This window comes from Ylistrum balloti, unplaced genomic scaffold (genome assembly GCF_031769215.1).
Source record: "Ylistrum balloti isolate Yb309-2 unplaced genomic scaffold, AGI_CSIRO_Ybal_v1 Utg369724, whole genome shotgun sequence".
Classification (NCBI taxonomy): domain Eukaryota; kingdom Metazoa; phylum Mollusca; class Bivalvia; order Pectinida; family Pectinidae; genus Ylistrum; species Ylistrum balloti.
In genome coordinates, this window is record NW_026781942.1 from 2,901,063 (window position 1) to 2,927,505 (window position 26,443).

The window sequence follows — 26,443 nt, forward strand, 5'->3', positions numbered from 1 at the left end:
AGATAACTTGCTACTTATCCAAATTATATGCTGTGTTGTATTTATGTATAGTTTGCCATTAAAGTAAAGACCAATATCCATTTCTTCTGTCCGGCTATTGTGGTGTAAACAGTAAAAGATGTTAACATGAACAACAGACTATCAGCTATATATGGCACACTTATCAACTGGTAATGATATTGTAGTAGTTATTTATTTTTTCAATTTTTTTCAGATCTGGCAAAGTTTGATGGTGCAGAGAGCAGTGTAAGTACTCTTGTTGCTGCCGCTAACAGCCATGACAACTTGTGCCGCATGGACCCAGCGTGGCATCCCTGGCTCTGATGTGTCATACACACAGTTAAGATATATCCTGGATCTGTTATGTGATTGTCATGCAGTCCTGACATTATGGATGGACTCTCAGAAATTGACTGGGATAAGTGACTAATTTGGCCACAGTCATCGTCAAGGCTAGAACTGGTGTAGCAACCATACACATCTACAAACTAGTTAATGGTTCAGGGACTGGCTGTGTTTCTTTTACTGACTGGTGAATGTGGCTTTAAATTCAGAAATCGATGAAGACACTAAGAGGATGTGTTGAGTGTCGCTGTAGACATTTCTTCTTGCTGTACTCAAGTTATTCAGTTTTGATGTCAAAAGTAGTGGCGAGACATCAGCGTAGTGCTATTTTGTATATGTGATAATTTCATTTTCTAGCATTTAGAATTTGTATGTTAAATCTGTCAATGCAACTCATCTATAATGTTGCCATTGTACTGTCAATACCATGTGATATAGACAATTATGTTGTATAATAGTTTTCTGTCCATATCTACGTCTGTTGGTGGTGATTAAGTAAGGATTTACTTTATATCATAGCATCACCCCACCAAGGTCTAAACCTTATTAGATTTTGTTAGTCATGGGTCTAGGTTAAAGATCAAAGGTCACCCTTGACCACTTGAAATAAAATGCTTGTGTACATGATATCTGATGAACCCCTTGATGAATTAGTCCATCAGTTGATTTCAATTGGAAAACGTCACCGGAACACTAACATTTGATGGTGAGACAACTATAAATAGGATGAGTCAAAGAGACTGTCACCAACCATTTAAATCAGATGAAGAAACTGTGTGGTTTGGGTATATGTGTGGCCCTGCTCACGTTTTTATTTGTATTGTGTGTCTGAGGCAGCTTTGATGGTTTTGAATCATGATGATTGTGTTTATAGTTTTCTATAATTGTACCAAAGGTTAGAAGAATTCTAATTTTGTTTATTTAGTTTTAAGAATATGATAAAGTAACATTGATCTGAACAGTCCTATTTCATGTAACAGTTATTGTTTGCCAATACTTCATCACTTGCATCATTTTCGAACATGCATTTGTCTTTAAGTTATTTTTATCTTTGGTTGTAAATGTCCGAAAAGTATTCAATATTTTGAAGATGTGTTGAATGCATGCTGTTTTCTAAGGTGGAATATGAAGAGGAGGATTCACGGCTGCTGCTCTCCTGTTTCCATAGTCTTAATATTAGTAAGAAATTACATTGATCTGAAAATTGAATGCAAATCCTGGCTCTGTCATTTAAAAAACCACAATTAATTTATAAGGATATATTCAGTTGTGTAATAAAAGATTTATGATGGCAATTATTTTCACAACAATTTCTTATAAAATTTATCGACTTTTAGATGAAATGCACCGAAAAATTCATTTTTCTATTAAATAAGGTTGTTAATATGTTATGAAACTGGACATTTTTGAAGTAATCCTGAACTTCCAGTCAACATAGATCCCTTAGGATATGTTAATTTTCTGGAAAAGTTTCATACTATGAATGTATGTTTGACTCCATATCTGATATTAGTACAGTTGATTAAGGTAATGTATTTTGAAAATATCATGTGACGAGAGTGATTTGTGTGTTAGTTGTAGATACAAGCTATTTTTGGATAACTGTTAGAGATTGATTGTTTGATGTTCACACCTTTTTCATCTCTCCTCTGTCTATTGAATTTGTAAAGCAGTCAAGTACGATAGTTCAGTATTTGTCAATTGGCATATTTTCTCAAGGGATTAATTTCTGTGAAAAATGGATTGTCCTTATTTCATTTTTGCACAAATATAAATACCATTGGAAAAATGAAATACTGAACAGCTTGATTCATAAAATTGGTATATCAGATTGATTTGTATATAACCCGATACGTCTCGGGGACAGGTTTATATGTTTATCCCTTAAGAAGCTGAAGGTTATTTTATGGTCAATTTGGAATTAGTTTCCTGACAAATTCTGTTGGTATTTTAAATAATTCATTTTGTTTTGTGATGGAATATGTTTGTCTTTATAGAGAAACAAGTCCTTTGGTCTTCTAACAGTAATATGTATGTTACTTTCAATTTTCAAGTTATGTATATCACTTCATGATTAACGTCCAAAATTCAATGTAGGATTGTAGTCATACTGCAGCTATGATAATAGTAGAAATGATTTTATTTCATTTGTTGACATTGTACATCTTCAAAACTCCATTCATCGTTTTAGTAAGCCCCTATTGATAAACCCATGTGTATGTTTTCAGTCAAATGAATGAACTCTTGTCATTTCCTGTTATGTATACAATAGAATACAATCAAATGATACACACGTGGAATTGTTACATTATTCAAAAGTTCCAGTGTAGTCAAATTTAAAAGGGAATATTTTGTTGAGTATTTGACATAAAGTAGATGTTTATTTATTGTGGTTAGTCGTCAATAGGTCTCTCAGCTGGATTGTTGAGAGTTCTCCTCCATCAGTTATTGGGAACAAATCATTGACATTAACTAGGAAGTCATATCCTTCAGCTATTTTTGTATCAAACTTACGTTCATGACATGTAAATATTTATGTATAAGTTATGTAAATAGGAGATAGAATCATGTAAATGATATGCACCATAGTATTGTGATAAAATGAAAACATGCTAATAAAACTGATAAACTATTGTCTTGTTTGTAAGTATTTGTGTAAAAGGGTTTTATTAGCTCAGCTGGACCAGGTCATTGGTGGTGAGCATATGCCATACTGAGTCATCCCTCAGTCCCCCCGCCCCCCTCCTGAGGTTTACTTTGATAAAGTTAAACAAGGATCATGAAACTTGGTGAATACATTGATCATACAATTATAGATTCACTGCTCTTTATTAAACTTCCTTGTAAGAGGCACAACTTTGCTTGCATTTAAATAAGGATCATGAAACTTGGTGGATACATTGTTCACACTAAGACAGTGTGCAATGTATTAAATTCAGGGCCCTGGACCCCTTAATTACAGAGTTAATGCCCTTCGTTAAAATTTTCTTTTATGAAGCATTCTTTTGGCCACAGTTAAACAGGAATCATGAAACTTGGTGTATACAGTCAATGTGCAGTGTACCGAAAAAATTCCCCTTGAGCCCTTAATTACATAATAATTGCCCTAAGTTAAAAATTCTTGTCTAGAGCATAACTTTGGTTGAATTGAAACTTCTCCATCTGTCCGTCCGTATGTCCATTTCTTGTGAATGCAACTCCTAAACTAATCATCAGATTTTCATGAAACTTGCTCAGTGTCACTACTACAATGGGTAGATGTGCATGAAGGGACGATTTGTTTGGTTCGTTGATTTTTTGTAAGATTTATGCCATTTTCAACTTTGTGTATGTAGCTTGCTCATTGTGGAGCCTTATGAATGTAACTCCTCTTAAACTAATGATTAGATTTTCATGAAATTTCCTCAGGTCCCTGTTTCTTCCAGCTTAGCTAACTGGTCTCACAGACTTCATTTTGAGCTTATGTATACAGACATGTTAAAAGCGATAATTAAATTGACCAATCTTGATCTTTATATTTCGTGGCGGCATATATTGTGTCCACGGCATTCTTGTTGTGTTATTCTGAAGATAATATACATTAAGATTAAAAGATCTGTTTTCAGGTTGGACATCTCCAGGGTCGCACTCTTCCATGTACATGCATGTATCTGTTTGGTTGCGGATGTCCCACCTGTTAATGATTCCTATTTCAGAATGTTTGTTGGGCTACATGACCACATCCAATGACAACATTACACAATGCAAAAATGGAATTCGTAAGAGATATTGTTGGGAGTTTTCTTTTAGGAAATATCTCTGTTACTCACAGTACCACCACAGCACTGTTACTTACAGGATCACCACAGCACTGTTACTTACAGGATCACCACAGCACTGTTACTGACAGGATCACCACAGCACTGTTACTGACAGGATCACTACAGCACTGTTACTTACAGGATCCCTACAGCACTGTTACTTACAGGATCACTACCGCACTTACTTACAGGATCACTATAACACTGTTACTTACAGGATCACTACAGCACTGTTACTTACAGGATCACTACAACACTGTTACTTACAGGATCACTACAACACTGTTACTTACAGGATCACTACAGCACTGTTACTTACAGGATCACTACAACACTGTTACTTACAGGATCACTACAGCACTTACTTACAGGATCACTACAGCACTTACTTACAGGATCACTACAACACTGTTACTTACAGGATCACTACAACACTGTTACTTACAGGATCACTACAGCACTTACTTACAGGATCACTTACTTACAGGATCATACAACACTGTTACACTACAGCACTGATCACTACTTACAGGATCACTCACTACAGCACTGTTACTTACAGGATCACTACAGCACACTACAGCACTTACTTACAGGATCACTACAGCACTGTTACTTACAGGATCACTACAGCACTGTTACTTACAGGATCACTACAACACTGTTACTTACAGGATCACTACAGCACTGTCACTTACAGGATCACTACCGCACTTACTTACAGGATCACTACAGCACTGTTACTTACAGGATCACTACAGCACTTACTTACAGGATCACTACAGCACTGTTACTTACAGGATCACTACAGCACTGTTACTTACAGGATCACTACAGCACTGTTACTTACAGGATCACTACAGCACTTACTTACAGGATCACTACAGCACTGTTACTTACAGGATCACTACAACACTGTTACTTACAGGATCACTACAGCACTGTCACTTACAGGATCACTACAGCACTTACTTACAGGATCACTACAACACTTACTTACAGGATCACTACAACACTGTTACTTACAGGATCACTACAGCACTGTTACTTACAGGATCACTACAGCACTGTTACTTACAGGATCACTACAGCACTGTTACTTACAGGATCACTACAGCACTGTTACTTACAGGATCACTACAGCACTGTTACTTACAGGATCACTACAGCACTGTTACTTACAGGATCACTACAGCACTGTCACTTACAGGATCACTACAGCACTTACTTACAGGATCACTACACACTTACTTGATCACTACAACACTGTTACTTACAGGATCACTACAACACTGTTACTTACAGGATCACTACACTGCACTTACTTACAGGATCATCACTTACAGGATCACTACAGCACACTACAGGTTACTTACAGGATCACTACAACACTTACTTACAGGATCACTACAACACTGTTACTTACAGGATCACTACAGCACTGTCACTTACAGGATCACTACCGCACTTACTGACAGGATCACTTTTACACTTACTTACAGGATCACTACAGCACTTACTTACAGGATCACTTTTACACTTACTTACAGGATCACTACAACACTTACTTACAGGATCACTACAGCACTGTTACAGGATCACCACAGCACTGTTACTTACAGGATCACTACAGCACTGTTACTTACAGGATCACTACAGCACTTACTGACAGGATCACTACAGCACTTACTTACAGGATCACTACAGCACTTACTTACAGGATCACTACAGCACTTACTTACAGGATCACTACAACACTGTTACTTACAGGATCACTACAACACTTACTGACAGGATCACTACAGCACTTACTTACAGGATCACTACAGCACTGTTACTTACAAGATCACTACAGCACTTACTTACAGGATCACTACAACACTGTTACTTACAGGATCACTACAACACTTACTTACAGGATCACTACAACACTGTTACTTACAGGATCACTACAACACTGTTACTTACAGGATCACTACAGCACTTACTTACAGGATCACTACAGCACTTACTTACAGGATCACTACAACACTGTTACTTACAGGATCACTACAGCACTTACTTACAGGATCACTACAGCACTGTTACTTACAGGATCACTACAACACTGTTACTTACAGGATCACTACAACACTGTTACTTACAGGATCACTACAGCACTGTCACTTACAGGATCACTACAGCACTGTTACTTACAGGATCACTACAACACTTACTTTACTTACAGGATCACTACAGCACTTACTTACAGGATCACTACACACACTGATTACAGCACTTACAGGATCACTACAACACTTACTACAGGATCACTGTTACTTACAGGATCATTACAGCACTGTTATTTACAGGATCACTACAGCACTGTCACTTACAGGATCACTACAACACTGTTACTTACAGGATCACTACAGCACTGTTACTTACAGGATCACTACAGCACTGTCACTTACAGGATCACTACAGCACTTACTTACAGGATCACTACAGCACTGTTACTTACAGGATCACTACAGCACTGTTACTTACAGGATCACTATAACACTGTTACTTACAGGATCACTACAGCACTGTTACTTGCAGGATCACTACAGTACTGTTACTTACAGGATAACTACAGCACTGTTACGTATAGGATCACTACAGCACTGTTACTTACAGGATCACTACAACACTGTTACTTACAGGATCACTACAGCACTGCACTTACTTACAGGATACACACACTACAGGATCACTACAGCACTGTTACTTACAGGATCACTACAGCACTGTTACTTATAGGATCACTACAGCACTGTTACTTACAGGATCACTACAGCACACTGTCACTACAGCACTTACTTACAGGATCACTACAGCACTGTTACTTACAGGATCACTACATCACTGTTACTTACAGGATCACTACAACACTGTTACTTACAGGATCACTACAGCACTGTTACTTATAGGATCACTACAGCACTGTTACTTATAGGATCACTACAGCACTGTTACTTACAGGATCACTACAGCACTGTTACCTACAGGATCACTACAGCACTGTTACTTACAGGATCACTATAACACTGTCACTTACAGGATCACTACAGCACTGTTACTTACAGGATCACTACAGCACTGTTACTTATAGGATCACTACAGCACTGTTACTTACAGGATCACTACAGATCACTACAGCACTTACTTACAGGATCACTACAGCACTGTTACTTACAGGATCACTATAACACTGTTACTTACAGGATCACTACAGCACTGTTACTTACAGGATCACTACAGCACTGTCACTTACAGGATCACCACAGCACTGTTACTTACAGGATCACCACAGCACTGTTACTGACAGGATCACCACAGCACTATCACTTACAGGATCACTACAGCACTGTCACTTACAGGATCACTACAGCACTGTTACTTACAGGATCACTACAGCACTGTTACTTACAGGATCACTACAGCACTGTTACTTACAGGATCACTACAGCACTGTTACTTACAGGATCACTACAACACTGTTACTTACAGGATCACTACAGCACTGTTACTTACAGGATCACTACAGCACTGTTACTTACAGGATCACTACAACACTGTTACTTACAGGATCACTACAGCACTGTTACTTACAGGATCACTACAGCACTGTTACTTACAGGATCACTACAACACTGTTACTTACAGGATCACTACAGCACTGTTACTTACAGGATCACTACAACACTGTTACTTACAGGATCACTACAGCACTGTTACTTACAGGATCACTACAGCACTGTTACTTACAGGATCACTACAACACTTACTTACAAGATCACTAAAACACTCTTATTTAAAGGATCACTGCGGTACCAACGCACATAAGAAACAGCAATACTGGAATACTACAATGCCAGAACACAGAAACAACCCTGAAAAATGATGACACGGGAACAGTAATGTTGATACACAGGAACATTACTGGAATACTTTGACTCGAGAACATAACTGTAACACTGAAACACTATGGCAAAGGAACATATCAGTAACACTGGTAGGCTACACAGGAACATTCTTTGCTGGAATACTATGAAAAGATAACAGAAAATTAAAACACGATGACCCAGGAACTAACAGCAACACTTGAACACTGTGGTACGGGAACATAACAGCTACACTGTTGAACTGTCATTAGGATCCAGTGTTTCCCTTGGCGTTTGAAACTAAGGGCACATTTTATCCCTTACAATGTATTTATTTAAGAGAGTCTTGAATTTCACCAGTTAATGGGGGTTGTATCCTTGTTATTGTTGTTGTTGCTTGCAGATTTTTAGCAGAATTTATCTACGTTAATAGTAAATATGTTGATGCAACACTATTTTGTTTAAGTTTGTCTCCTGAAAGTTTTAAGTCTCGCCACAGCTTGCTCAGTATTTGATTGTCATTTTATTCATCTTCATAGTAACATATTGCAGCACGCGCTTTTTCGCATTCACCTTTATTTTCAGGTGACTGTACAATGTATAATAATAGGTTTTAGGACATTAATAACACATAAAAATACGGTTCAATAACAAAGAGAAATACAATTTTCTGTTTTGTACCGCTAGAATCCGTTAGAGAATAAATGGACTGTTACTCTATGTCAGAAATTCTACACTCGATATGATGTCTGGATATCAATAATTTGTCCGGAATGTTAAGATTTCGTTGTCACACTGACATAGTAAGGAATAAGGATTAGTAAAACATATACCAAGTGTCATTTGTTTGACTGTTCTATCATTCCATCAATCATACCCCTGTCATAGGTTTCAAACATCATCTCGGTCTCTAATATGAAAATTGACGTGTTTGTTTCGTTTTGTCAAACCTATTCTAATTTGGTAACATCAAATTATTTTTACTTAATCGTTTATGGCGGTGTGTATGAACAAGACAACTTACCACTCCTGGACATTTGGTCTTCTTGTGCTTGCTAAGACTTTGTAGTACAGAAAGCGAGTCTGAATGGAAAATAACCCTAATTACTTTATTTACATATATATTCAAGGGCGAGGTAGATAGCCCTAAGGTTTGTTTGCAAAGTAGAATGCTTGTACTCGTTGGACCTTTTTTAAACGACTGCCCGTTTGTATTGAATCCAATTTTAAGGTTGCTATCATCTTGTAGGTCTTTAGCACAATCCATGGAGCTATTTTATGTCTCCAAATTTTGAGACGATAAAAAGGCTCACTGTTTACCTAAAATTCACCCCAGGATGTCCCAGACAAAATTTCAACAGAATTCAACCTTTTTTTTTATAGAGCAAGGGTTTTTTAAAATGTAAAATTTCCCCCTTTTGGACCCTGCCTGCTTGGGTTCGATACCCACCATTTTCTCCTTCGGATCAGGTGAACTTAAACAAGTTTTTAAAATGATACAACCAGCTTTGAAATGTAGAAATTTGATTATTAAATGTTCCATGAACTGATATACGTCAACACCATATCAGGTTGTTACTTTCTTATATTTCCTTAACTATTAATCAATAATTGTAATTTCCTACCAACAGTCATGGTCATTTAAGATTGGTCTCTCTACATATGCGAGGTGAGTGCAAAGATGTCTCCTTTTTAACGTGCTGAGCCTAGTCGATAGTGCTACTACAATGAGCTGAACTTCCGAATGCCTAAAGCGGGAACCCCGCGAACTAGTAGTTACACCTTCAAAGTGTAGAGCGTTAAACTACCATTTGAAATATAGTTATATAGGAAGTAAAATCACGGGTACAACTGTTAAGCATTACATGCGGGACAACATCGGTCAATAACTTGACTTTGTCGGCGAGTGACAGGTACGACAAGGAGATCCCGCAATAAATTCACTGTTCACGGGGTCATTAATACGGTGGCTGGTTTAGGACACACATTTTTTTTTATTTAAGTCGAGCGCTCGACTTACTTTCTCGAGTTCTCGACTTACTATCTCGAGCGATCGACTTAACTTTCTCGAGCGCTCGACTTTTTAACTATCTCGAGCGCCAGAGTTACTATCTCGATCTCTCGACTTACTATCTCGAGTGCTCGACTTAATATGTCATATCGAATGTGAACGCAACTGGTATCTGATTAAAAATGGACGGGGACGAGATCATATGTGCGTACCATACATTGGGGCTGCGACAGAAAGAAATAGTGACTTTGTTGCAAATTCACGGATTTACTTTATCAGAAAGACAGTTACGAAGGGTATTGCACCGTAACAACATGTTTCGGAGAAAGAATTGTTCGGATATTGTTACCATGGCCACATTTCTTGCACAGCAACTGGATTTGTCAGGGCAACAACAGGGTTATCGCTTTATGCATTTAAGATGTCTCTTATCTGGACTTTCGACTAGTAGAGAGAATACTGCTTCAAATCTTAGATGCAGAAGGTGTAGAATTGCGCCGACGGCGGCGACTAGTTCGTCGACGATATTATTCCAAAGGTCCCAATTATATGTGGCATATTGACTCTTACGATAAGTTAAAGCCTTATGGAATAGCAATAAATGGTTGTGTGGACGGATTGTCGAGGTATGTAGTATGACTTGAAGCAAACTTTACTTCGAGTGACCCAAAGTAGTAGGTGGCTACTTCCTTAAAGCTGTAGAACGCCTGGGAGGATGTTCATGAGAGCAGACAGAGGACCCGAAATAGTGTCGTTCGACAATTATTATTATTCTTTCGGGGACATGATATTGATGGGAATTGCTTCATGTATGGACGAAGTACAGCCAATCAACGGATAGAGAACTGGTGGAGTTTTTTAAGACGACAGTTGACGGAATATTGGATTGGTTTCTTTCATGAACTCATGGAAACCGGCTTCTTTTATTCAGTTCACTTTCATGGATATTATCCAGGTGTGTGTATTGATAATATCTCATAATAAGACATACCCATGAATATTCAGTGATCAAGTGGTTGGGAAAGATGTTTTTAAAAAATCAATGCCATTTTCTTCCTGAATAATGAATTGAGTCTGAGAAAAGGGCGCATGAACATAAAGTTCAACTCAACCAAAATACACATGAACGACCTTCGTAAGTAGTATGTCAGATTTGTCAATGATGTTGGTTAAAACATGTGTTATGTGATATAGTAATGCGAACTCAGATGAAATATGAAGCATATCGTTATTTTCAGCAAGGCCATCTGTCCACAATAATCGATAGAGATCAATAAAAACAGATCACCAAGATGTTTAAATGACATCTTTATTCTTGAATTACTATTTGTTCTGTACTGATTGAATTCAAACCAACAACGATTCTGTGTTTAAACCACTATTCATGGCCAAGTTAACTCTTTCATATAATGTTATTATGTATCAGCAAAAAGAGTGGGGCGTAAAATATAGGTGCTACACCGTTTTCTTTATTAGACTTCTGCATTAACCTATTTCTATATGTATCTTTTAAAATATTTCGTGTTTAACTTCAGACTGAATTGAATGATTTCGCATTGCTTTGGAACCTCCATCTTTTAAGGAAAAGTAGAAATTATCAGTTATTTATTGTTTCTTTTCTTACAAGTATATGTCGTATGTTCAAATGTATCCACCCCCCACCCCCGCTTTAATTAGGAAAATACCATGTCAAAATTTGTATATATGTGCAGATCAATTCTTCTCAGGCCACATTTAACAAACAGGTTAGGGACACAATACACTTACAAAGAAAACAGCAATGGTTTATATGCCACCGAACCAAATCGGAGACACCAGCATGTGGGCAATAAAAACAGAACCAAATACCGGCAACGGCAACAATTCCGAATTCATTTTTTTCTCATTGAACAATTCTTATCTTAAAAAAATATTTTTAAATCCAGTTTTTACAATTCTTATGAGATAATGTGGAACAATATAACTATGAGTAGCTGGGGCGCTGCTTAAGCGTACTGAAAATATTTTATTCATTCATTTTGGTTATCAGCACCCACGATATAACTTTATTTCAAATTTATGGTCGCAGGCTTAAAGCCTTTATATTCATATCTGATAAATACAGTGATATAATTATGTACATATATACAAAATTTTTAACGTAGCATAGTTATTAATAATCAAAGATTGTGGCTTGAAAGTGTTCATCCAATAGTTGTTCAAAGTGTCTGATTGAGTTTGCATTCACAATTTGAACAGGAAGATTATTCCAATATCTACGACTCTTAATGTAAAACAGTTGTGCTCTAGTTCCGTGCTACATGGACATTTATAAATTTTGAAGTTGTGACCGCGAGTTAGTTTAAACTGTATTTTATTCAACTGAGTCATACATGTACATGTGTAAGTTAACATACAAGTGATGATACGGAAACAAGTACTTGTGTACTTATACATTGTCCTTCTCATCAGCTACAAACAGGCATAACAATACATCCTTTACATTGATAACATAGAACATAACAACGGATGGGGTGGGGTGTAGGGGGTTGGGAAAATACTACAGAGGTTGAGTCTACCCGGTTGGATTGTGGAAATGGCACGATGTATGAGGTAGATTCGTGACCATTGATTGATAAACTTTAGTTATTTTAGATTCTTCGACTTGATATAATAAACTTTTGAGTAGCTAAAAATATTTCGACATTTTAGTCATAAGTTAATGATACATCACCAAACAAAATTAAATCAAGAGTCAGTTGATAAGCCAAAAGAGCTAAGTACCTACTGCGTGAGACAGAACGATTTACACAGTGTAACAAGAAATGTGCACTATCTTCTGTGGCATAACCACATCAGCACATAGGACTTTCAACCAAATTCTTGTTAAAGAGAGGAGATTTTAAGGTACTGCATTCGAGACGTAATCTTGCCTACATAGTAATATTCCGGAGGACGGTTGCTTGAGTTAAGATTGAGCTATTTAGTAAATGTGTATAATGAAGTGTTACTGCGGATCTGTTCGGGGATATTGTTCCAAAGTGTTATTACTGAGGGTAAAGAGGACTTGCGATAGAACTCGGTTGAACATCTAATGACCGCGAGTTCTTTCGTAATACTCATAGTGAATAATTTTTGTTTGACTCTTCTATTGAAAATTTTGTTAATTATTTTGAGAACAATAATTAAATCTCCTCTGACCCTGCGATACTTTGATGTTTGGAACTTCAACTTCCTTAATTTTTCGATGTATGAAAGGTTCTGCATCCCTGGAAGGAGCTCAGTAGCTCTTAATTTAACATTTTCGATCATTTGAATATCTTTCAATTTGTAAGGGTTTAATGCAAATATGTATATACATGCACATCTGTGACGCCATACGTTGGGAGATGATGTCTAGACCTAATTACAGTAGGATCTACTCATTAACAACTTTTAAGGCGATTTGTACTTGAAAGTACACTTGGTTTGAAAGGGGGGAGGCTAGATACAAATTGTCATGATTCTCTCTTCTAGATCCACCAAAGTTTCTTACTAGATTTTGTGATGCTGTTCATGCATGATGATCAAAGAAAAAACAAAAAAGAAAACATTATTTACCTGAACGATACATTTTGTGGTGGGATGCAAAAACCCGATATCTTAAATCAATCCAAATCAACGATGTTTATTTCTGTCAAAAACGTTGGTCCGATGGGATAATCTTCACCAAATACCTTTTCCCTGCACCATACGTAGTGATTATTTACGCTAAATTTCGCACTGTAAGGAATACGAGTGAAAAACATAAACCTACCTGCACATCTGCATCCATGTGGTAACCTGATACATGTTAACCGGATAATAAGTCGAGCATTTGAGATAGAAAGACGAGAGCTCGAGAAAATTAAGTCGAGCACTCGAGAAAGTAAGTCGAGCACTCGAGAAAGTAAGTCGAGCGCTCGAGATAGAAAGTCGAGCGTTTGAGATAGAAAGTCAAGCACTCGAGAAAGTAAGTCGAGCACTTGAGATAGTAAGTCGAGAACTCGAGAAAGTAAGTCGAGCACTCGAGAAAGTAAGTCGAGCACTCGAGATAGTAAGTCGAGAACTCGAGAAAGTAAGTCGAGCACTCGAGATAGTAAGTCGAGCACTCGAGATAGAAAGTCGAGCGCTCGAGATAGAAAGTCGAGCGCTCGACTTAAATAAAAAAAAAATGTGTGTCCTAAACCAGCCACCGTACATTAACCTACCGAACAAATAACATTATGTAGGAGGGGTCGGTGTTACTGTGTGGACTGAAGTGAAGGTAACAACCTGTTGATGATGGTGAACAATATTTCGTTACTTTTATTTGTTACCAAATCCGTTATTGGCGAGACAGCTTGCGTTAGTTTGGATTACATTTAAATTTAAATATTCATAAAATTGTCCAGTGTTGAATCATTGTAATATAACACCAGAATAATATGTTTTATAAACACGCAGATGGCTACATCCTTCGAAATGACTGTTTTGCTGTAGTATCATTTTACGTATCGTCAACAATACCCCAGTGAAACACACTAAACTAGCCATATAGATATATAATATTTTCAGGAGCCTATTGTTTAGGATGAATTAAACAAGTAAAAACACTTCTAAAAAGAAACCGGGAAAGCTTAAATAACTATAAATACACAAATATTCAAACGGGAGAATGGAATTAAATCAAATAAAAAATTCGGTAAATGAATGATCACTTAATCTGAATCATGCCTATGATAAAATTACTTTCGTACTGTATTTTGTCTTTGGTCCTTTTCTGAGATTTGTTTCTCTGTTACTTTCTCTGTAATGTTGGCGCTATACGTGTGAATGTACGACCTGATTAAGGTGATTGAGGAAGAATTAGTGTTAATATTGGTATATTTACGGGCGTGATCACTCTTCAGTGTGGCTAAACGTATTTAAGATAATACATGTGTTGATTCTAGTTCTTTCGTTAAAAAGATAAGCACCAAATATATTTCCAGAGGCAATGAACAATTTGCGAACCAAACGTGATAATTATGAAACGGATAATGTATTAGTTGATATTTCAAAGATTAAGAAACCAAAATTAAATGTAAAACAAACATGAAGAATGTACATGTGAAAGTATATTGAATATTTTATTCATTGTTTAGCTCTACTGTATCTTAAGTCGTATTAAAAGATGATATTGACATGTGTTTCTATTGTACAAACTCGAGATTGCATAAGTGGTAGACACTGCTGATAACGGTTAGCCAAACCGTATAATATATTTAAATAAGAGCGTTCAGAGAAACTAGCTTGCATGAATAATTAACCTTATAAATACCATTCAGTGAAGCAGTCGGGCTTCTATCTCCGATACATCCTGCCAGCCTGCAGCTGACTGTCATTCTTTAAGATCAAATTCATTTATCATTCAATGGAGCTCGTTACCTTAAAGACTGATTTACCACATAAGGAACAGAATGGATACCATTATTGTATAACGAAGGAAGAAGTCAGTCCTGATCAATCAAAGCGTGAACAGAAAGAAACGAAAACAGAGGACGATACATTGACGTAAGTGCCTAATCAAAGTGTTCATTATAGTTTGAACATTTTTTCTTTGAAGCAATTAATTGTCGTTTTCTCATGTTATTATGTTATTATGTTATCTGACCTTTGATCAGGAGGATCTAAAGTCATTATTTTCCGTCCGTCATTTTGCGCCGTCCTCGTCACACATTAGTTCTCCAGTTTCTTCTTTGAGATTCAATTGAAACGTGAAATAAAATATCCGGAGATAGTTCTGACCACCTGCCGTTATTTTCCGGGCCGGACAGAAATACAAGATGGTTGACATTCTTAAATACAAATTAAACCTCCACAGTTCTAACTTAGAATCTATTTCAGAGTAAATATATTAAGGGGTTCATGATATATCTTGTATAAAAGATTATCACTGACGCACAGACGTTCAAAGTAATCACTATATATACCCCTGCTAAGTGACATCAGATACAAATTTCAGCATGAACTACAATTACTTTCAAATCTGGGTTACAGTCCAGTTAGTTGATACCGTTTACTCAAAAAGTGGAATAAATAGTACGTCTATTTAAACTCCGAAGAGCTTAAGATCAATTTTAACACCCTGTTCTAACATTTCTTGTGATTTCCTGCTCTGTACACCACCATACCCCATTCTACACTGATACACTCTTGTTGTTAAAGTTTGGTGATTTTCCAGTGGTTTATTGACATACCTATGGGGACTATCTGTGCCCCGCTGTTGGCAGATTTTTTTTGTTTTCATACGACGCTGACTTTATCGATGAGCTTATCACAAGAGGTCAAAAGAGACCCTGAAAAGTCCTTCAGTATCACTTTGTTATATCGATGACGTCTTGTCATTAAATATCGAAATTCATTTCTGTTACTTCAGCCAAACGAGAACAAGGTGTATAACAACAGAACCAGCAGGCAAACTAACGAGCACCAATCAAGTTCAGCATTATATCGTACAAAAACATTGAATATTTCTCAATAAGATCAAGATGGCGACCTAAACCTTTCCCATAATTTTCACCATCCTGCATTTTGAAACCCTGTATTACGAGTTTGGCAGTCAGTTGACGACTTCTTGCACGAAAATTGTGATAATGGGAACAGGCCCTTGAGTACCGACCAAAGTGAGAACATTATAGGTTGGGGATGCAGTATAATTGCTTTGCAAGAATGAAAAATTCACAATAGGGAAAGGGAAACATCACGTTTATCGTACAGCTCGGTGGAAAGCTGACCATGTTGTCTCAATATATCTGAACGTGAAATTGTACGACTTTGAAAGGTCCTTATGTTTGTGTTGTTTTGCTAAGCTCTTCAATAAATTCGGCTTCATATTAAAACAAAATGAAGTAAGTCAAATGTAATAGTTAATGGAAATTATGGGGAAGTTTTATGGTTATCACATGATAATCAAATTGAGAAGTACAATATTTCTTTATACGATAAGAAACGGGACGTGTTTGATGCTCGTTAGTTTGTCTCTTGGTTCCGTTTTACGATAAGAAACAGGACGTGTTTGATGCTCGTTAGTTTGTCTCTTGGTTCCGTTATACGATAAGAAACAGGACGTGTTTGATGCTCGTTAGTTTGTCTCTTGGTTCCGTTTTACGATAAGAAACAGGACGTGTTTGATGCTCGTTAGTTTGTCTCTTGGTTCCGTTGTACGATAAGAAACAGGACGTGTTTGATGCTCGTTAGTTTGTCTCTTGGTTCCGTTTTACGATAAGAAACAGGACGTGTTTGATGCTCGTTAGTTTGTCTCTTGGTTCCGTTGTTCTCATTTCAGAATTCGAAATTACTTACTTATATAATTATGTTGAAAGAACAGCTATGTGAAGTGACGTTTAACCACAAATTCACAATTGTAAGTTTAAACGACAAAGTAAAAATGATAAAATCCAAACAGTTCTATAGAAAAGAAACTTTATCATGATCGATACATGTTGCTGAAAGTGAAAGCCCACGACGATTGTTACTATGTAAACTTTTAAATTCAACGTGCAATAAATATGCAGAAAGGCAAAACAGACTTTAAACTTCAGGTTACACTTTTTAATATACCAATCCATAGGCATAACGAAAAAGTATAAAAAGCTCAGTTAGGACCGAATGACAGAAAATCGGCCAAAAAAAGAGGAGTAGGGGTTGGGCATGTATAGTCCCTGTGGTTTCACCAACAAGAGACTATTAGCAATAAGCAGTATTTTACTAATACTAATTCGAAAAAAAAGTTTAAGGTTTTTATGTTGTCACAAAGGCTGAAATCACGTGCAGCCTGTGTTTAGCAATATTGGGATCAACCAAAGAATTTTTTGTAGTGTAATCGCAATGAATTGTACTACACGTTTTTATTTGCAGGAGTTTTCAAGGCTTTATGCTTCTCATACCAACGTATATTGGGATTGGGTTTCCCGGACTTCCTTATATGGTCAAACTTCTTGGGTTATGGGCAAGTATATACTACACACGATCCTTTTTCTCTCAACACTAGATAACCAATGAAAAGTCTTTCTAAAAGGAGGGCCTTGTCAATTTATTACCGATAATTTCGTATTTTGTTACCTGTTTGTTAACTATGCATAATGAACGCAATGCGAATTAAATAGTTTGAAAAGATCGAAAGCTTTCATGCTCACCTTAGCATTCAAATACATTCTTTATATCAAGTAAGCGTTTGCTAATGTTTGAGTATACAATTATTAAAAAAACCCTTTTCATTGATGCCCAAAAATGTTATATCGTTTTTTAAGGTATTTATATTATTTCTGTGTTAATGGGTTGTTCAGATAGTGTGTTGTTATAAGTAGAAACAGTACGTTACGAGGTCTTCTTTGCTCAGACACCGATACACTTTAAAACACTGCAGAACAAACAATGTATGGTTTTATCAATACATGCTATCACGCATTTGATGTTATACATTTCAAACACATACTCCAGTATTCACAAATACAAAACACTGAAAGGAACGTTCCTTCGTTGAAATAAGAAACCAAAGAGAAACCTGTATATTTTTCTTGAGTGGTTATAAGTTTCTGAATTACAAAACATTTGAAATATTCAATTTGCCTTGAAGTATCAAGAATATCGGTTTATATATACAGTTTTATACATATGTGTATTTTCAGTACATTTCCATGCAAATGAACGAAGGATTTCCCCTTTAATCGTTCTCCTGCGTCCTTTACCGAGCACCTGCCAGATAACATCACATCCAAACTGTAATAAATATATACAGGCATTGACGGGTATATTAGACGCCATCTAGACAAAAAGATACAATTTCTGTAGAAATACTTCTATTAAAGTCGCTTTACGTAGAGGGGTTTAAACTCTTTGTTTAAACTGAAATTATAGAATCAAACATATTCTTTTTAATTTGTTTTCAGTTATACTATTTATCTTTCGGAATCAATGTTGTTTTCATTTTAGTTTGGGAGTTCTGGACTTCTAATATATGGGTTTATGAACGAGCTTGGAGCTTTGGTTTTAACTGATTGTACTTCTCGTCTCACTGAAAGGTATATTTTTTGAACTGACGTGTTCTGACAACTCTACGGGTTGTTTTATTTTGTACTTTGATATTATTTAAAAATTAATATTGTTATTATGAAAATGAAAACCTGAAGTACTCAATCCCTTTTTGAACTCTGATACATGTTTTGTTATTTTATTTGTCATAGAACAGGTGAGAGTTTTGGTGATACCGGGAGAGTAGCCGAGATGAGTATGAAGCTGGGGCCTCCTTGTTTACAATCTTACGCTGGAAAGTTCAGGTCAAATTTTTATGTTTATTACGTTAATGGTTAGATTAAGAAAAATATATTTTATTAATTAATCGATCCAGTAAGTGCAACGTGATGTAATTCTATATGAGTTATCATCCAAACTTTCAAAAAGTGATCTTGAGAGTGTGATTACATCACCATCATATTTAAAATTCAGAAGGAATTTCCTTGTATTTCATTTAGTTTCACTAACAGCTCTCTTGTCATATGAAGACTATCTGCGGATAATTGCCACCTTATAATATATTCATAACGGGTTGTCTAATCCTTACTGCTAACACAGATAAGTTTTTCTCCTCGTACAAAAAATCTCACGTAATACCCAATATTAGATGGTCCAAAGGACTGATGAGCTTGTCATGGAGCAGCGTCGATCAACTTTTTACTAAAACTCCTTCCAAGAGGGAAGGGAACTAAGTTTGAAAACATTGTTCTCGGGGCCCAGAATTGGAAATTTTGCAAGTTTTAAAAATCCTACGCCTGCTGTAGGAATGAATGGGTATAGCACAAATTTCGGCTGACGTAGTCTTGGGTGAAGAGGAATCAGTCTTGTATCAATGTTAGGTCTCGGTCCCCTGGGGCAAGGCCTAATAGGGGAAATTGAGTGAATTCTTAAAAATACTATTCCTTTTTTTGAATGAATGGATTTAGCCCAAATGTTGTCTGAAGTAAGCTAGTCTTGGGTGAAGGGGAATCAGTCTTGTATAAACGTGAAGGTTTGGTCTTCTGGGGCGGGGCCCAATAGGGGAATAGAGTGAGTTCTTTAATAGAGTGAATTCTTAAATCCTACTGTAAGAATAAAAGGATATTGCCCAGATTTTGCCTGAAGCAGTCTTGGATGAAAGGAAATAAATTTTGTATAAACGGTGGATCTTGGCCCCTTAGGGAGGGAGGGCTGGGGCTGCATAGGGAAAAGTGAGAAAATTCTTTAAGATACTCTTCCTCCTGTAGGAATGCTTGTATTTTGCTCATATTTTATCTTTTTTGGTGAAGAGGGACCAGTTTTGTATAAACAATTAATTCAGACCCCTTGGGTGGAAGGGATGGGGTCGAATACGGTATGGTGTGAAGCAATTTTTATGAATAGTGAATCTGATTTCTGTTTGCCCCCAACGTGGGGGCCCAGTAGGGAAAATTCAGAAATCTTCGGAATTCTTTGTTAAATGACTGAATAGCTTGATATGCCAGGTTAACGTTGCAGCACCATTGGGCATCTTTCTCTGTCTCGTCCAATACTTATCGCTAAGTGACGTCACAATTAAAATTAATGTCGGGACTGGGGTATATCGATCTCGAACACGTACAGGTAGTAACGGATTCTATAAGTCCCAGTCAAGAAAAATTTGTCAATTTAACGGAAGGTTTAATACCAAGTTGAATGCATGGTGTTGCAAACTGACAGCTATGGTGTCCTGGTAATTACGAGCTGTGATTTTTACTCACAACCTGGACTACCACTTACCGAGTTATATTTGTAGTACGCAGACATTACAGATATATTCAGCCAGTTACCAATTCTTCTTTTGAAACAAATAATGGTGTGATTTTATTTTTTTCAGATTTTCAGTTACCTGCACAATATTCATCAGCTACATTCTATTTTTACCTGACTTGATTGCTACAATGAATCTTTTTGCTAAAGATGTAGGTAAAGATGTCTTAGTTTGTGTTTAACATATGTACTTGACCTTACTCTAGAATATGTTACTGATTTAATTATGGAATTCATGCACCTCTCCTTCTAGATTTCGCCAATTCTTTCGATTGCTTTGGGTTTTTCTCAATCATCTTCTAGGCTTCATAGTTTAGGCCCTTGGCATCACTGACGAGTCCTAGAAGGACAAACACCTGCATGGTGCAGCTTAATCCATTATTTGGCACTTTTTTATCTAACTGTTTTGTAGGAAAAGGTGCTGTTCACTTCTGTGTCTTGTATAATCTGCGGAGCAATTGTCTTTTCTATGCTTGTAAATATACAGTAAAAGGAACAATTGATAAAAGATTTGCTTGGCATGGAAGATAGCACATTATGAATTGCATTAGCTGCGTAAGTCTATGATTACTGCTATAGAATACACGACTGAAATAACGCAAATGATGCGTGTAAACTATAATTAACAAATTAGTTACACCACAATATCACAATCATATTTCCCCAGTATGCGTCTCGGCAACTGTGAAGCTAACCGATGAAACGAGATCTAACAAAAAACACTCAATTCACAAAATTAACTACCAGTTTGATTTATTAATCTGTAACTTTTACCGTTTTGCAACATTATCCCGTCACTAATCTAGCTTTCCTTTTAGATACTACATCAATACGTCGACATCAACGACACGTTGCTGATTGTTGTAATTTCGGTGCTACTGTTGCCAGTCTACTTGACTAGGAGAATGAAACTACTGTCGTATTTAGCAACAGCCGGGAATATTATTCTTCTTTTGATAATCATCATATCCTTCAAATACATCTGTCGAGACCTTCCGGATATCAACTCGAGATCAGCTACCAAGTTCATCGATTTCTTAACAATAACATCGTTCATGAATGACGTTATGTTTTCATATGACGGAATAGCTATGGTAAGACACATACACAAGGTGTACAACGTAACATGCATTTTCTCATCCTATGTTTACATAACCAGATTACCCTCACTCAAAAGCTATATTGTGATCAGTTTTTGGAGCGACTTTAAAACATAATATCGAAAAGGCGGCCTTCATGAATTACAGAAAAGTTAGTATTCGTGCAATATCCCCGATATTTATTCAGGTTAAAATTACTTCGAAGTTATTAATTAGGAATAATCACTTACGTACTGCCTCCCTATATATGCGAATTAGACTTGTGTGCGTTTCCGAGAGGCTGCGATATTCAAGTGTGTCGTTGTTTCTGAACTGAAGTTGACATTAGCTACCACACACAGTCCCATTATACGGGCAACAGGCAAACCAATTACACAACTACAATGCCGACAGGTGGCCATCTTGGATTTAGGCGCTTGAAGTTTGGCATATGTATTTTAAAATGTTTCTTACTTGTGCATATTCAGTTTTGAGACTAAAGAAACTCTCAACAAATTAACAAAATTGTATTTCAAATACTCCATTAATTAAACTGTGATCATGACTAAAACATTTACCCATTGAATATTGATGAGGACAGACCAGGTGTTCCGGACGTTTGGTCTAGAGATGTTCTCATCAGGGCATTTTCCCTACAATTCCAGTAAGATTTTTGTTTTTCCTTGGTAAGTTATCTTGTTTATTGGTTCCATGTAATAATTCACTTGCCATTACATCGTCAGTGGATAATTGGAAACAAAACAGAGAAGAGATCAAATCGTTGATATGAACTTAATGTTTGCTTGTTACCTTACTTTAGGTGCTGCCAATACGATCCAGAATGAAGAGTACTAAACATTTTGACGGCTGGAATGGTGTGCTGGGACTTGCTCTTGTCATGGTTGTCAGCTTTCATGTTGCCTGTGGATTTTTTGGATACCTAAAATTTGGCGAATTAACACAAGTGAACTATATATTGAATCTAACAGAAGATGGTTGGTAAGATTTACCCACAAACATTCACATTATAGGTAAATTTTACATGGTGGTAAAATATTAAATCGGACTTCATGTATAGGTACCCAATGGCCATCTTGAAGTTGAAATTGGAGTTTGTTATCAGTAGTAATTGGTAAATATTGAAAACATTTTTCCGGACTGCATATATAGGTTCTCCTTTGGCCACAGTTTTGCCCTTTTGTTTTTAGGACTAATCAGTGAAACAAGCAAACGGCCGTCTACATTTTGACAATGAAGCACCAAACATGAGATATAAAGCAACTATTTAATACCCTTCTGTGTAAATGACAGGATTTTGTTCAAATTTAGCTTGAAGCATCCTTGGGTTAAAGCACTTAATAGTGGGTCTGACCCCCTGTGAGCGGAGGGATGGAGACAAATAGTGGAAATAGATTATATACGTTAAAGTCCTGTAGAGAAGAAGGGATTTTGAATGACAAATTTGGAGCATGTTTATTAAAGGAGAACAGATTGTGTGTAAATGGTTGGTCTCCGACGTCTTCGAACAAAAAGGAAAAATTGAGAAAATTCAAATTCCATTGATAAAGGGCGTGTGGGTGTTATCTTTGAAATTCATAATCTGTTGCAATAAGTGTTTTAATCAAATTTCGTTTCAATATCTACAACGTTTCCTATTCCCGTTACAATTGTCGAAATCAAGTTTGGTTGAGGACGTTAACATAAAATAAACTTCCAGAAGTTGGAACCAATGTCTTACAATCCTGGGTGATACTAGAAATTAGTAGCTGGAAATGCAGTTAAGGGTAAATTATCATTATTTGGGTTTTATATATCAAACAAGCTTACCAACTGAACATCTATATTTCAACCCTGGTCAGACGTAGTGGATTCAATCTAGCTGAATGATGCCTATCAGACCACAATCAAATAACAGCAAATCGTTAAAGGTTTACAATCCGACATTAGTTTGTGATCTCCGGCACAAAATAGTTTCAATAGTAAAGAGAAGAAGGACATGGCCAGCTATAGACATATCGGACTAAACTAAGTGTTTATATAAACAAATGCAGTATTTAGATAGAAGTCTCCGGAAACAGTTCATAACGTGTTTTTTCAATTTATCTCCCCGAGGAATAAGTGTATCCCTAGCAGAGCCTTGTTATTGTTGTTATCGCATATGCGTCTCTTACAAATGGCTGTCCGTTGCCCGATACAGATATCCTCGAGTCATATTTGTTTCTCTTTAGCATGCATTGTATCTATTTCCCACCATTATATAAATACAAATTAAATCCTGCAATCTTTACATATCCATGGGTGAAGGGACTAAATCTAATGGAAGTACGGATCTACAGAGAAGCAGGACTCAATTTTGGAAAGACGGTATAAGTAAGAGTCTCGAATCTTCAACGAGGCATCTCCTTATGTTAACAACAACGCCATGTAGTTCCATTACTGATTAACGTGTTTACAAGCCCTTTTTGTGTCACTTTTGGAGTATTTCCAGCTTACCATGTGAGAAATAAGTTGACTGTAAACTATTCTCAAGCTTACAAAACTTGGCCAGTTTTATTTACAAGTTGCGATATCTTAAGCTTGGATCAGCGGTGCAGTCCTGGCGTTTATTAATCAGAAGATACCAAATTATTCGCTCAAAGATATTCTAACACACAAAAAAGGCGCTATAAAACACTGGACGTCTTGCCAACTGACATAAAAACCACACAAATCTTTTACGAATCCTTGTCACTCGGTCGAAACGTAGCATGTGGAGTACCATATACAATATTTAACATTAAAATCGTACTAATATAGTTCCTAGTTGATGTGTATAGACAAAAAATAGCAATTTCATTAAGGACTACGATTAGATGTTATTGTATGTATTGGAAGCTAAATATAGAATATTTCTATACAGAAGATAATGATTAAAATGTGTCTTGCGCATCTAGAATCCATACAGAATTTGTCCATAAAATCTTATTTTTTCAATAAAAATCATTAACAGGACAAAACCTCTTATCCTTCCCTTTACGGACGGGTGAGTGAAATGTTGTTTAATAAGTACAAAAACTGATGATAGTTGAGTGAAATAGTAAAATAAAGTAAATATGAAGGAGAAACATATTACAAATAGACTTACATATTGTGTATATTTTACAGGATTTCGAAGTCCTTGAAGATCCTTTCATTTCTTACCTCGTATTTGACAATCGGGACAGTCGTATTTGTAATAGTAGAAATGCTTTGGACATATTTGAAGGAGAAGTTCACTAATGCGATCGTTCAGAACTATGGCGAGTATATTTGCCGAGGTATTCTGCTGATTCTTTCTTGTAAGTATAACATAAACGAACATGGAAAACCGTTTTAAAAATACGGATCGTGTATCTAATGAACTTGCTTATTATATGACTTGCCGTTACCGTTTTATGATAAACTTTATAGATTGTATGCAAGTGATGTGACTTGCCTTATATTTTTCGCATGTTTGTTTGATGTCTTATCCATTGTTAACCTTTTGTGTACCGAAAAATGGTCGTTCATATTAACTATTAAGACATATGCACAATGCAACATCGTTCAAACGCAAATCATTTTACATCTATAAATAAAATGACTTAACAGACCTTAAAATCATCCTAGCAACATATGTAGATATAATTTATGTATAAAGCTGGTGTTAAGATAATGATCAATTACTGCATATCATTTAACCTCGTTAAAACAAATCGGAGTCCATTTTTGTAATGCCGGTATGTTCAAGTTGCATGGCTTCGAAAAAAGTGATATGCCGCCTGGTCACGTTATACTAATCTGAGGAAATTGACGATCACAGGCCCAGAACGTCACCTCAATAACTAAAGTTGTGATAAACTCTCCTTCCCTGAAAAGCGTTTCCTAATGTTCTCATTACAGTCTGCCAGTCGTTCATATTAACTATTAAGACATATGCACAATGCAATCGACAATCAGCTTCAAACATATAAAATTCAAATTTCATTTCCTTTCAAGGTGCATTCACAATTTTGATCCCGCAGTTTCAACTATTGATATCGTTGACTGGATGTTTCTGCGCAAATTACATCACACTTGTCGTTCCTTTTACCATGAAGATGTTGATGTTATACAATGAAGAGGAGCCTATGTTACTTGCAGCGAAATTAAAAAGGAAAATAACACTTATTTGCTGTGGATTAATACTGTTGGTTGGGATATACTCGGTGATTACAGGGACATGTGTTGCCTTATACATGGCTATGTGGCATATCGTTCTGTAAAGTTAGTTGTGCTTGATTTATTCAATAAAGTGTATTCTAAATAGAAGAAATATGTTGATATTAACTTCAATAGACATGATAAAAACATTTGTTTAAATGATATTAGTTCTGATTGATTTTCCCTTACTACAAAATTTATCAGAGATCTTTGTGCTAAGTATGATTTTTATATTGACCCTTTGTCAGTTTGATATTCTCTACTGTTCCCATTTAATCTCTATTCAAAGATGCCGTATTT

General features: G+C 36.3%; 2 protein-coding genes across 2 annotated transcripts in view; both read left to right on the forward strand.

Annotated features, from left to right (window-relative positions):
• LOC132565525 (transformation/transcription domain-associated protein-like) overlaps nt 1-2,978 on the forward strand; it is a 59,972-nt gene extending 56,994 nt beyond the window's left edge. Inside the window, exon 86 of the mRNA XM_060230174.1 lies at nt 215-2,978. Within this exon, the coding sequence (XP_060086157.1) occupies nt 215-324 (110 nt within the window). The 3' untranslated portion in view covers nt 325-2,978. The remainder of the gene's footprint in view (nt 1-214) is intronic.
• Nucleotides 2,979-17,952: 14,974 nt separating this feature from the next.
• On the forward strand, nt 17,953-26,205 carry LOC132565440 (proton-coupled amino acid transporter 3-like). Its single transcript, XM_060230079.1, has 8 exons — nt 17,953-18,033; nt 19,017-19,105; nt 19,268-19,360; nt 20,932-21,016; nt 21,683-21,958; nt 22,764-22,942; nt 25,088-25,260; nt 25,940-26,205. The coding sequence occupies exons 1-8, from the start codon at nt 17,959-17,961 to the stop codon at nt 26,203-26,205; spliced, it is 1,236 nt and encodes a 411-aa protein (XP_060086062.1). The 5' UTR covers nt 17,953-17,958.
• The last annotated feature ends 238 nt before the right edge of the window (nt 26,206-26,443 follow it).